Here is a 12,980-nt window from a genome sequence, read left to right on the forward strand (position 1 = left end):
TAAGCAAAGGTTTGGAGCGGGGGTTGGGGGGGGGCACTGAGCATGTGCTCATGTTTGGGGCTCAGGGTTGGGGCCAGTCTTCTGATCTGTTGGATCAGAGGTCAATAGGAAACATCCCAGCTGGACCTCAGCTGTAGATTGGAGCTGAGGCCGCTCTTAGGGTTATAGGCACTGACGTCCAGGACTCCAACTGGGGTGGGGGCACTTTGTGGGCACTATCCTTTCCTCTGGGGTTTTCCCACATGCTGTGCCTTCCGGATACCACTTCTCCTTTCCTGGCCTGGCCCTGACTCAGCATGGCCCTGTCCCCTGTGGTAGGCAGGCAGAGGTCAGCCAGGAAGGTTCCTGGAAGAGGATGATAGAATGAGGCCTGGAGGTCCATGGAAGGGGGGGTGGGGTCCCCTTGCTCCCACTTGCTCGGCACATAGCCATTTTCCTACAAAGACTGTGCTAGGAGAGGAGCCCTTTGCACTGTTCCCCTCTCCCTTCTTGCCATGGTCACAATGACCGTCAGAGTTGTGATCACATTTCCTCTTGGATGGCAGCTCCAGAGCTGCCTAGATGCTGAGTTGGGGTGGTCAGTGTAAGGAGGCGAGCCTCAGAGAAGCTCTCAGATCCTGGCTGTGGCCTCATTCGACACCGTGGTTGAGTTTGCAGCTGTGGTGCCAGACTGCCTGGGTGCAAATCCCAGCTGTGGGATCCGGGACAAGTTAACTTTGTGTCTCTGTGCCTCAGTTTCCTCATCTGTAAATTTGGGATAACAGTAGGCCATACTTTATAGAGCCCTTGTGATGAGTAAATGAAGACAACAGAGAATAATGCACGCACAGAAAACTAATAAGAATTAATTATTCATTTATTTATTAATCCCTGCTGAGTGCTGGGCACGCCATAGTGAAGAAGGTAGGTGTGGCACCTGCCTCAGGGAACTCACATGCTTCAGATGGGCGGGTCCCTCACAGACGATCAGGATGGTGATGGGGGGCACCTGGGGTCCAGGGATGGGAGGGCCATTGCTTCTTCAGCTCTGAGGATGCTCTGTTGCCACCTTCCCCGCAGTGCTGGCTCTCAGTCCTGGGGAGGGTGTCAGTCCAGGGAACCACTCAGCCCTTCTTGGCATTGGAGGGGCACAGCCTGACCCCACTTCCCCGGGGCCAGCCTGACTGGCACTGACCTGACAGCTTGGAGTTTTACTCTCAGCTCATCACAGGCCAGTCCCCCAAGGGCCCCTTCTTCCTGGAGTCTGGCAGGCTGGGTGCGACAGATTGCTTTGCCTGTCAGGAAGCCTCTGAGGACATTGCACCTGACCAGCTGGGGGTCATGCCCTTGGACCTGTGGGTACTTACTCAGTCTCTAGGTCTTCATTCACCGTTTCATTTGCTTTTCTCTCAACTGTAATGGCAACCTATCCACTTACCTGTCACCACCCACCTATCCATTCAGCCATTTACTTGTCTTGTCATCCATCCACCTGCTCATGTGTCCACTCACCCACCCACCCACCCACCCAACATGCTCTTGTTGACTCAGCCAGTTCCTGCATTGGGCTGTGGAGATAAAGAATCAAGTCTGATGCTGCCCCTGGCCTAAAGACACTCAGGGTCAAGTAGGGGAGACAGTCTAGTGCAGTGTTCACCAGGGGGTCTTCTTAGGCACAGCTAAACATTCAGGCTCTCATGAGCACCACTTGGCATCAGATTCCCTGAGAAGCATTTAAGACAAAACAGCTGGCCACCAGGGTAGTGGTGGGCCTTCCTCTGCTGTGGGGTCCTTGTGGCAGTCAGTTCACACAGCTGTCCAGGAGCCATTCTCCGTGGCCCCCTAGGAGAGGTGGGGGACTGAGACGACAGGTAGGTGTGAGAGCCACCCTGGCTTAGAAACCCCTTGACTCAAGAGTCCAGTATTCCGTCTAACGACCCCACAGGTGTGGTTTCGGGTTCCTACATGGGTTGTGCCAGTGACAAGCCACCACGTTCAGGGAAGCCCAAAGCTCCAGCTCCTCCACCGGGTTGAGAGCCACTTACAATTTCTCCCCGTCTAGGTGCAGTGCCTCGCTCAGGCCCCTTTTGTCCAAGGCAACGTTGCCAAGGAACGTGGCTGACATACCACCTTCAGCAGGTTTCTAGGGGAGCAGTGTGAGAAAGCGAGCCGAAGGTCAGATCCTCTCAAAGAAAGGGAAGGAGTTCACTCCTTCTTTACCTACACGTGGGGAGGAGACCATTAGACTACAGGGTAATATGGAAACGGCCATGTATCTTAGGAGGCCCATAGACTGCGGAGTCAGTGTTCGGGTCCTGGCATAGTATAAATGCCTGGCACAAAGGAGGAAGATACTTTAAAAAATGTTATTTGGAATCATTCGTCTGAAGCTTGTCACAGAGGGGGGAGATGGGCAGGGTCTGGGGGAGTGTGGAAGAGGGGTCAGGAAAGGCATTCAGAGAAGCAGAACTCGAGTTTGGAGATAAAGGATGAATGGATGTTCTCTGGTCAGAGACCAGGGGGAAGGGATTCCTGGAGGAGGCAACAGCAGGAACAAAGGCCTGGCATCATGGTCATGCCCCAGCTCTTGCTTGCTTTTGCAATAAACGCACACTGCCAATCACTGCCAGGAATGTTGGGGCAATAACCAGGCTGAAAATAACCAGTGAGACAATTGCCCACCCACTCTGATGTTCCTCCTTGGCCCCTGCCAGACACTGGCAGAGAGAGTGGGTGGGGCCAGGCCTCTAGGGCTAGGTCCCTTGTTCCAGCTGTGGGGGCACAAAACACCCCTTGTCTTGGTTAATTCTCCAAACACCCTGCCAGGTCGGTGATATAGTCCCCCCTCTACAGAAGAAGAAACTGAGTCTCAGAGGGGCTAGGTGCTTGCCCTTGGACACACGGGAACTAAGACTGAGTCAAGGTTCAAACTCACATCTGATGCCAAAGCCAGGAGACACTCGGGAGACACTTAGCCTGTAGGGAACAGTGTGATCTGTGCTGAGACGGATACACAGAGCACTGAGGCTGTGGGAGCTCAGGGGGCCCTGAACCCGGCCTTGGAGTTGGGGAAGGGTTTCAGGGGGAGTGATAGCAGAGATGAGGAGCTGGTGTGCAAGAGGAGTGCGGTAAGGACATAACAAGAGATGGCAGGGATGTGTAGAAGAAGGAACCCTCGTGCACTGTTGGTGGAAAGGCAAATTGGTGGAGCCACTGTGGGAAACAGTAAAGAGGTGCCTCAAAAAATGAAAAATAGAACTACTATATAATCCAGTAATTCCTGTTTACCCGCAGGAAATGAAAAGACTAATTCAAAAAGTGTATGCAGCCCGATGTTTATTGTAGCATTATTTACAATAGCCAAGATACAGAAGCAACCTCAGTGTCCATTGATAGGTGAATGGGTAAAGAAGAGGTGGTCTATATATACAATGGAACATTACTCTGCCATAAAGAGAATGAGATTGTGCGCCACGTGCAACAACGTGGATGGACCTAGAGGCTGCACTGCAAAGTGAGACAAGTCAGTCAGAGAAAGACAAATACCATATGATTTCACTCATACGGAATTTAAGAAACAAATAACAAAAAAAGGAGACAAAAAACCCAGATGCTTAAATACGGAGAACAAACTGATGGTTACCAGAGGGGAGGTGGGGGGGGGGGGTGAAATGGGTGAAGGGGATCAGGAGTGATCACCTGTGATGAGCACTGAGTACTGTATAGGATTGTTGAATCACTGTATCGTACACCTGAAACTAATATGATACTTTGTGTTAACTATATTGGAATTAAGTCTGGTGGGATCAGGTGAATTTGAGGGGTCTGAGGCACCCAGGAGGTGGACACATTTGCATCCATGTCTGGGGCAAGGGAGAAGGTAGTCTTGAGCCAGGGACCCCTAAGACTCAGGGCCTTACGACTTGGTTTCCGAGGCTCTGGTCTCTGCCCTTGGCTTAGATGTCCATTTTGATCCTGAACCCATCCACTCACCAACACATTCCTTCTTATCCTTAAAAGCTCAAGTCAAGCATCACTTCCTCCAGTCTTCCCTGACTCCATAGGCTAGGATGCAGCCCACTCTGGACTGCTAGATTGGAGACGCTGTGGGTACATGTGGCTAAAAGCTAGAGCTTTGGGGATAGGTGACCCGATCACAGCAATGCAGGGGCAACTTATACATGCCAAAGAAGGTGCCTGCCTCCTTTAGGCTTGGGGAGCTTGGAGGTTTGCGGGCAGGGGAGTGAGGTGAGGAGGGCTCCCGTCTGAGTGTGTGGAATGAATGAGCTTTGCTACAGCCCAGGTGAGCTGGGAGTTCAGTGGGTTTGAGGCCTGGCTCTGTCACATAGTGATGCCAGCCCAGTGACTCCCCTACCTGGAGCTAACCCCTGGTGCCGAACTTTTGGTCTGTTCCCAGCCTTCCCTCCAGGGAGGAGGAGTTACTGTCATCACCACCATCATCCCCTCCCCAGCCAGCGCCTGAGGAGCCCCCGGCCACCTTCCCCCGAGTGCCTCCACAGCCCCCGTCTCCACCTCCCAGCCCCCCGGAGATCCCCCCGAAGCCTCTTCGCCTGCCCCCAGAGTTCGGTGAGTGCAATAGCCAGGCATGAGGTTCCTGGTGGGTAGTCTGGGATCAGGGCCCCTTGGGAGTCTGCAAGGATGCAAGGATCAAACTTTCTACTGGGCTCCGCCACCAACACAGTGTGGCCCTGGACAGGTGAGCACCATTCTCTTCATCCTCAAAATGGAGACGGCACCCACCTATCTGACCTACTGACTGTTAAGTGCATGTGGCAAACTTTTTGAATTGCCCTTGGTTTAAAGTCTAGGGATATTTTCCATGGTTGTTGATGGTTTGCTTTTCAACTTGGAGTGTCCATTTTTCTCGATTCTTGATTCTTGTTACTTTTTTAGCCTTTTTAAACAGTCCTTGCCTCTGACCCCTAAACTTACCCCTATTCAGACCTCCTTGTGGTGGCCTGGCCTCTCCTTTGAGGCTGTCCTATGATGCCGTGAGTGTATAAATAGCATTTCCTGTCCCCTGTGCCTATTTTTGAAAGCTGGGCTGGGGTGAGGGGTAGGGGTCTTTTTAGGTTAAGGGTGGCCTTTGTGAAGCCAGGCCAGGGTACCCAGGAGGGGAGGCTAGTCTGAGTCCCTTCCCACCCCCACCCCTCTCTCTCCTCAGATGACTCTGACTATGATGAGCCTCCAGAGGAGGGGCCAGCGGCCCCAGCTGGCGTGATGACCAAGAAGGTGGGGCAGGTGGTGGTTAGGGTTTGGGCTGCCTGTCAGAGTGGAGGGTGGGCTGCCCAGCTGCCTCTCGGACCCTGGGGACCACCTGATAGAGAAAGGGGAGCCAGTTCCTAGGATGTTTCCTTCCCCCTTCGTTGTCTCGCCATGCAGGGCTTGAGGGTAGAGCATAGCACCTGAGCTCCCTGCCAGGGATCTGGGGGCTCTTGTTTGAGCCCCAGCTCCAGTCTTCAGCTACATCTGGATGGCTATGTGTGGCCTCTTCTCTCCCTCAGTGTTTGAGCACATCTCCCTGAGAGCATCTTCCTCCGTCTCTTTCACTTTCTCTTTTCCTGTGTCCCCCTGGTGTCTTAACTCTCCATCTCTGAGTGTTATTCACTATCCCTTCATCTTTCTGTCTTTGTCTCTGAGTGATGCTGTCCCCCTGGGTCCCTGTGCCGCCTGCTGGCAGGGGAGGGAGTATGTGGAAACAGCAGTGATGAAAGTGCTGAGTCGTGTGGGTTAGGTGGACTGGACTGAGGGAGCGCGGCAGCCCCCGGGGGGGTGTGATCTGGGGCTTGAAGGGAAGCCTGATGCTGAGTGGGTTTGTGGCGGGGCGGCCAGGAGGAGCTCCCAGTGAGCCAAGTCCCACGTGCCGTGCGTGTGGCCAGTCTGCTGAGTGAGGGGGAAGAACTGTCTGGGGACGACGACCAAGCAGATGAAGATGAGGATGACCACGCCTATGAGGGCGTCCCCAAGTGAGTGCCCACTCTTCTCCAGTGGCTGTCCCACCTGGCCACCCTCCTTTCCCAAGTGTTACCCACCACTCCATCTCCTCAGCCCCTGCCCCATAGAAGCCCCCATCCTGGGCTCCCTCATTCCTTCTCTTCTTTCCCAAGTGGTGGATGGCACAAGAGCAGCCTGAACTCATCCCTGCCCAGCAGCCTCCTGATCCCCGAGCTCCCACCACACCCCATGGACGGGCTCCCCGGGGGCTCTACCCCCATCACACAGGTCATCAAGGCTGGCTGGCTGGACAAGAACCCACCACAGGGGTGAGTGATGCCTGTTAGGTCTTGCTGGTTCTCTGCATGAGGATGGGGAGTATTCTATACTGGATCCAAAAAACAGGCCAAGGTTATTTGAGCAGCTCTCTCCAAGCTGACTGTAACAGTCAGTCATGCCCACCAGACCTATGTTTTATTACCGTTAAAATCGGGAAGTCCTGGGGCGCCTGGGTGGCTCAGTCAGTTAAGCATCCGACTTTGGCTCAGGTCATGACCTCACAGTTCATGAGTTTGAGCCCCACGTTGGACTCTGTGCTGACAGCTCACAGCCTGGAGCTTGCGTCGGATTCTGTGTCTCCCTCTCTCTCTGCCCCTCCCCCACTCGTGCTCTATCTCGGTCTCTCAAAACTAAATAAACGTTAAAAAAATTCTTTTTGGGGCGCCTGGGTGGCGCAGTCGGTTAAGCGGCCGACTTCAGCCAGGTCACGATCTCGCGGTCCGTGAGTTCGAGCCCCGCGTCGGGCTCTGGGCTGATGGCTCAGAGCCTGGAGCCTGTTTCCGATTCTGTGTCTCCCTCTCTCTCTGCCCCTCCCCCGTTCATGCTCTGTCTCTCTCTGTCGCAAAAAAATAAATAAACGTTGAAAAAAAAATTTTTTTTTTTTTTAAATTCTTTTTAAGTTGGGAAGTCTTACTTTGAGTCTGACTTCTATCATTCTTGCTATAGGTAAAGTCCCTTTTCTCAGTGGCCATTTGGGTTCCTTCCTCCCTTGAACCTGGCTATTTCTAACTTTGTATGTGGCTGCAAGAGAGGGCGGGGATAATCTTGGAACCTCTCCTCTAATCCCCAGTCCTTTGCTCTGTTTTCCATCTGCCCCTGCTTCTCCAGATCTTATATCTATCAGAAGCGATGGGTGAGACTGGATGCCGATCATCTGAGATACTTTGACAGTAACAAGGTGAGGCCTATGTTGGTCCCTGACAGGACCCCTGCTCCAGCCTGGCCCTAGGCTGACCCTTGACACTAGGCTTGGGTGGAGTCCTTCCCCAGACCAGACCTCACTAGAGCTCCAGTCTGACTCCTTGAACCGTGACTTCCTTGCTCATTGGCCTGCTGTGGGGCGTGGTCAGGGTCAGTGTCAGGGCTATCCCTCATCACCTGTGGGGCACAGGGCTGTAGCTAACTTTTGTGTCATCTAAAGTCAAGGGAACCAAGGAGTTCTGAACCACAGTACAGCTTCCCTCTCTTCCCCAGGACGCCTACTCTAAGCGCTTTATCTCTGTGGCCTGCATCTCCCGTGTGGCTGCCATTGGGGACCAGAAGTTTGAAGTGATCACGAACAACCGGACCTTTGCCTTCCGGGCAGAGAGTGATGGTAAGGGGTAGGGCTGGGAGAAGATTGGCAGCTTGGCCTGGTAAGTGGGGGGAAGAGAACCAGGGCACATCTGCTCCCCCTGCATCAAACCCAGAGAAGAGTCCATCTTCTATGAGGTGGGAGAGAGAAGGGGACACTCTCTGGCTCTGTGTTTGAGACACCCACTGAGAACCATTTATTTCCATTTGCAGGGGAAATAGGCTCAGATAAGCGAAGTGGCTTGTCCAGCGTAGGTGGCACAGCTGGGATTGGAGCCTGAGCTTGTCCAAGTCCAAGAACTCACAGATAGTCAGAAATGGGTAGGGTGGTCTGGGTGGGCTTGCTGGCGGAGGTGCTGCTTGAGAGCCTGGAATAGAGAACCTTAGGGGGCTCCCTGCCAGGCTGAGCTCAGGCCTACTCTTTCCCCTTGGCCTGCAGTGGAGCGGAAGGAGTGGATGCAGGCCCTTCAGCAGGCGGTGGCTGCTCAGTATGCCCGGGCCCAGCTGTCTAGCGCTTATCCGTTGGGTATTCGAGGCTCAGAGCCACCTGACCGTGCTGGCAGCCTGGAACTACGTGGTTTCAAGAATAAACTGTATGTGGCCGTGGTTGGGGACAAAGTGCAGCTGTACAAGAATCTGGAGGTGCGAAGGAGTCAGCCAGATTGCTAAACCCCTCCCCTGCTCCCTGCCTACTTGTTCCCTCAGCCTGCCCAGCACCCACTGTGGCCCCTCAGCCTGCCCCCTGCCCCCCCTGGTCCCTCAGCCTGCCCCCTGCCCACCCTGGCCCCTCAGCCTGCCCCCTGCCCACCCTGGTTCCTCAGCCTGCCCCTGCTCCCTGCCCACCCCGGTCCCTCACCCTGCCCCCTGTCCCCTGCCTACCCTGGTCCCTCAGCCTGCCCTCTGCCCCCTGCACCCCCCCAGTCCCTCAGCCTGCCCCCTGCCCCCTGCCCACCCCGGTCCCTCACCCTGCCCCCTGCCCCCTGCCCACCCTGGTCCCTCAGCCTGCCCCATGCCCCCTACACCACCCCCCCCAGTCCCTCAGCCTGCCCCCTGCTCCCCCTGGCCCCTCAGCCTGCCCCCTGCCCACCTCATCCCTCAGTCTGCCCTATGCCTACCCTGGTCCCTCAGCCTGTCCTTTCCCTTTCTTTCTTCCCCTGACTGAGCTCAGCCCTGTGCCAGCCATGCTTCCTGCTCCCAGTCCTGACACTATCCCCTGCCTGGTTCCTGAGCATTACCTTCCCATCACCTTCCTGCCTCCTGCTCTCCTTCCCTACTGCTACACGGCCTCTGAGCCTGGGTCCATTGACCCATTTCCAGATTCCTGTACCCTCCTTTATCTCCTTCCAAGGTACTTTTCTAGTCCCTAGGGTTCTACCTCCCCTTCCTCTCTGTCCCTCCCTGGGCCTTTGAGCCCCACCCCCCAAGCCTTGCCCTCACCCCTTCCCACCTACCTGCCAGGAGTACCACCTGGGCATTGGCATCACCTTCATTGACATGAGCGTAGGCAACGTGAAGGAAGCAGACCGGCGCAGCTTCGACCTCACCACCCCCTACCGCATCTTCAGGTGAGCCTCCCTCCCCTCGCTTACCTGCATCATCACTCCCTGTCAGCATTTTTCTTCTTGCTTGTGTGGAAACCTGCCCCTTCTAGGATGGATTTCTCCCCTCCCTTCCCAGCCCTGACCATCCGCACTGGTCCTTTACCTCCACTCACTAATCTCTTCTGATCCCTCCCTTCTAAGAAATCTCACTTTTACCCCACCCCTCTCTGACCATCACTTTCCACCTCCACCCCCTCCCCCTCACTCCCAGGCTGTCACCTGCCTGAACCTCTGAGGCACTGTGCCATGCCTGAGTTCAAATCGTGTATATTAGCCTGGCTGGCATGCATGACAGAATAGCACAGACTGGGGGACTTAAACAACAAAAGTTTATTTTCTCACAGTTCTGGAGGCTGGAAGTCTAAGGTCAAGGAGCCGTCCGTGTTAGTTTCTGGTGAGGCCCCTCTTCCTGGTAGATGGCTACCTCCTCACTGTGTCCTCATGCGACTTTTCCTCTGTGCGCATGTAGAAAGAGAGTGAGCTCTCTGGCATCCCTTCCTCTTTCTGTAAAGAAACCAATCTTACCAGGTTAGAGCCCCACTCTTAAGACATTATTTAACCTTAATTACCTCCCTCAAGGCCCTGTCTCCAGATGCAGTCACACTGGGGGACCACAGTTCGGTCCATAACATTCTGGGTCCACCACTGGGTCACTGTGTTACCTGGGCAAATCGCTTGACCTCTCTGTGCCTTGGTTTCTTCCTCCGTAAGACCACGACAGTCTTTGTAAAGCCCTTACCTGACGCGGTATGCAGTAACTGCTCTGTCAACACTGATGCCATCATGCCTCCGTCGTCATTTCTTTTACCCTTAGCTCAGATCTCTTCTCCCCCAGGGACTTTCTCCTGAGCTCCACCTGTATGTCCAACAGTTTTGTGAATTCCTCCTCGACTCCCTGTACCTCCCAGGCCTGTATCTCCACCCATGGGAATGTCTGCCTCTCCTGCTCAGCCCTGGGGACACCCGTCACAACCCCTGTCTTGCCCCCATCACTCTCTCACCTTTGTCTGGCGCCTCGCCTCTGTCCCTCCCATTTTGTCCCAGGCCAGGGGGGCCTCTGGCAGTGGCTGTGGTGCTTCCTCATCCATTAGCTGATTGTCTACAACTGCCTGCAGGGCCTCTTCTTTTTGTTGAAAGCCAATTTTTTATTTGTTTATTTCTTGCATTTGAAGTTCTCTTTGATGACATCATTGGCCTGGGATTCTTTGTTGTCATCCTTAACTACCATGCAACCGTGACCAGCCACCTTCCAGCGTTTTCAAGAAGCCTGCCTATTCACCTACTTTCTTGTTGTCATCAACCTTAATTAGGTTGATTTGGTGTTCGGCACCAGGGGCCTCCACCCTCCTGACATATGTAGGCTGAGACAGTTGGACGTAAGAGCACAAAGACGGGCTTAGTGCTTAGCTAAGGCCTTGGCAGCTTGCAGATTCCACATCTTAGGCCTTTGTGGATGAGCATGGTCTTCAGCCCCTCTTGTAAAGCAGCATTATAGCCTGTCACACCTCTAACAGCGATGCCGTTTTTGGCCATGGTGGTGAGTGATGGGGGTAGCCGAATCTTGAATGCATACATATGTGGTGTGGTGGCAGCAGGGAAATAAAAAACCGGAGGAAGACACCTCTGTATCCTCTCATACTGAAGGTGAAACCTCCACCCCACTGAAACTCTCCACTGCATCTCTGTTGTCCTCTGGGTGCACTTTGCCCTCTTCTGCCTGGCACAGGCTTGTCCCTGTATGTCTCCCAACCTCTTGTCTGCACGTCTGCCCATCCTGCCTGCAGGTCCTGGAATGCCTGTGTGCCATCCCACCCCTTTGCACATGCTGTTCCCTCTGTCTAGAACTCCTTTCTGCCTCCTCTGGCTAAGCCCTTTTCATCTGTCACGTCTTAGCTCGGGCATTATTTTTTCCCCCGGCAGCCTTTTCTAGTCTCTGGGTGGGGCAGAGGCAACTCTGGGCTCCCCCAGCTCCCGTGTATCTCTCAGGTTCATAGTGTCTTTGCTTTTGTCCATGCCCACCTTCCCCACAGACCCAGGATGCCACCCTCTTCTGGTTATGAGTGCTCAATGCCTTGTTCCTGCCACCGCCCCCCCCCCCCAAGGCTGTGCCTCCTCATGCTGCCTGCAAATCTCTCTGAGCCCTTTCCCACCAGCCCCCACCCCCCACTCCTGTGTCCCTAGCTTCTCGGCCGAATCGGAACTAGAGAAGGAGCAGTGGCTGGAGGCCATGCAGGGAGCCATTGCCGAGGCCCTGTCTACCTTGGAGGTGGCCGAGCGCATCTGGGCTGTGGCCCCCAACAGGTTCTGTGCCGACTGCGGGGCTGCCCAGCCTGACTGGGCCTCCATCAACCTCTGTGTCGTCATCTGCAAGCGCTGTGCAGGTGTGTGGGGCTGGGGCACCAGGCTGAAGCATGACAGGGCTGGTGTGTTGGGATGGTAGGTGGCCCGTCTGGCTGGAGGGGCTGGACCCGAGACGGTAATCAGATCATTGTTGATGAAGTTGTACCTGTATGCCAGGCCTTTCCCACTGTGATTAGCCCTCAGTCCTGAGATTGTAAGGCAGGGGTTAACTGCTCATGCCATGGGTAAGGACACTGAGGCACAGAGAGGGGAAATGGCTTGTTCAGGGTGGCCTGTCAAGTAAGTGTGGATTTGAGCCCAGGCCTGTTGGGGTCCGGCACCCTGTCACATTAGAGGAGTGGAAAGAAGTGAGACAGGAGGAGCTGGCAGGGCGTTGCAGGCAGTGGGAGGAGCTAGTGTTTCATCTGGAGGTGATGGGAGGCAGGAGTGGGAGGGAAATGGTCAGATTTGTGCCTCAGACTCTGGCTGGTGGGTGGAATCCGAGTTGGAAAGGTGAGACTGGGGACCAGCGGGGAGGCTGTTAATGGATCCATTAGAGAGAAGAACAGGCTAAGGGCTGGTCTGTGGAAGTGATGGAGAGCACTTGAGAGATGTGCAGGATCTGCAGTGTAAAGGTCTCAGGGACAGATCAGATGAGGAGGGTGAGAAAGAAAGACTGGAGCCTAAGATTGATTCATCTACTGAACCGGCATTTATTGGGGGTCTCTGGTATGCCAGACACTGTGAGGTACTGGGGATTTGGCTCTCCTGGGAGCTGATGGTGCCCAGGTGGCAGCTTTGGGCAGCTTGAGATGGGGATCTGGGGTGCGGGGGACAGTTCTGGGGAAGGCGCTGAGCTCAGTAAGAAGCCCTGAAGCCTGTGGGACATCTAGGGCAAAGGTCCAGGAGGCCTTGGGCTGTGAGGTCTGGGTGCAGGAAAGAAATGACTCGATTTAGAAAGGTGTCAGCTCACGGAGGCATATGGGTGACTGGAGTGGAAGAGGTGCTCCATGAGAGGTTGCAGAGGGCGTGAGGCTGAAGCCAGAACCAAGCAGTGCTAGGCACTCCTAGAGCCCCAGCCTCCTCCCTACCCCGGGGTCCTTTGTGGGACCTATAGCTGAGCAAGGCTGCATTCCCTCCAGCCCCAACTCCCCCTGCCCTCTCATTCCACAGAGATTTACTAAGTGCTCACTATGTGCTAGACTTTATTCTAGGCACGGAGGCTAGACCCTAAAGCGGACAGTCAAGGTTCCTGCTCTCAAGCAGCTTACATTCTGTTGGGGAGAGGCAGAAAATACATATATGAACCAATAAAAACATCAGGTAATAAAGTGCTAGGCAGATAATGTGTCTGTTAGGAAGCCCTCTCTGAAGAGATGACATGTCAGCTGAGATCTGGATGGGAGGAGGGAGCAGACCCTGGGGAGATGGGGGAAGAGAATCCAAGCAGAAAGAACTGTGAGGGCAAAGGCC

General features: G+C 54.6%; 1 protein-coding gene and 1 pseudogene across 11 annotated transcripts in view; one reads left to right on the plus strand and one right to left on the minus strand.

Annotated features, from left to right (window-relative positions):
• The window catches only part of ARAP1 (ArfGAP with RhoGAP domain, ankyrin repeat and PH domain 1), a 66,635-nt gene that overhangs the window by 33,371 nt on the left and 20,284 nt on the right, over positions 1–12,980 (plus strand). For 10 of the 11 annotated variants that reach the window (XM_045038779.1, XM_019811878.3, XM_011286608.4 and 7 more), the window contains 9 exons: positions 4,397–4,566; positions 5,165–5,232; positions 5,833–5,966; positions 6,108–6,263; positions 7,102–7,171; positions 7,468–7,588; positions 8,006–8,208; positions 9,025–9,131; positions 11,349–11,548. In XM_045038779.1, the coding sequence (XP_044894714.1) occupies positions 4,397–4,566; positions 5,165–5,232; positions 5,833–5,966; positions 6,108–6,263; positions 7,102–7,171; positions 7,468–7,588; positions 8,006–8,208; positions 9,025–9,131; positions 11,349–11,548 (1,229 nt within the window). Of the gene's footprint in view, positions 1–1,697; positions 1,851–4,396; positions 4,567–5,164; positions 5,233–5,832; positions 5,967–6,107; positions 6,264–7,101; positions 7,172–7,467; positions 7,589–8,005; positions 8,209–9,024; positions 9,132–11,348; positions 11,549–12,980 lie in introns of those variants that run through there. The other variant, XM_045038784.1, reaches the window with a different exon arrangement.
• On the minus strand, positions 9,475–10,700 carry LOC109491971 (annotated as a pseudogene).

The sequence above is a fragment of the Felis catus genome, chromosome D1 (genome assembly GCF_018350175.1).
Source record: "Felis catus isolate Fca126 chromosome D1, F.catus_Fca126_mat1.0, whole genome shotgun sequence".
Classification (NCBI taxonomy): domain Eukaryota; kingdom Metazoa; phylum Chordata; class Mammalia; order Carnivora; family Felidae; genus Felis; species Felis catus.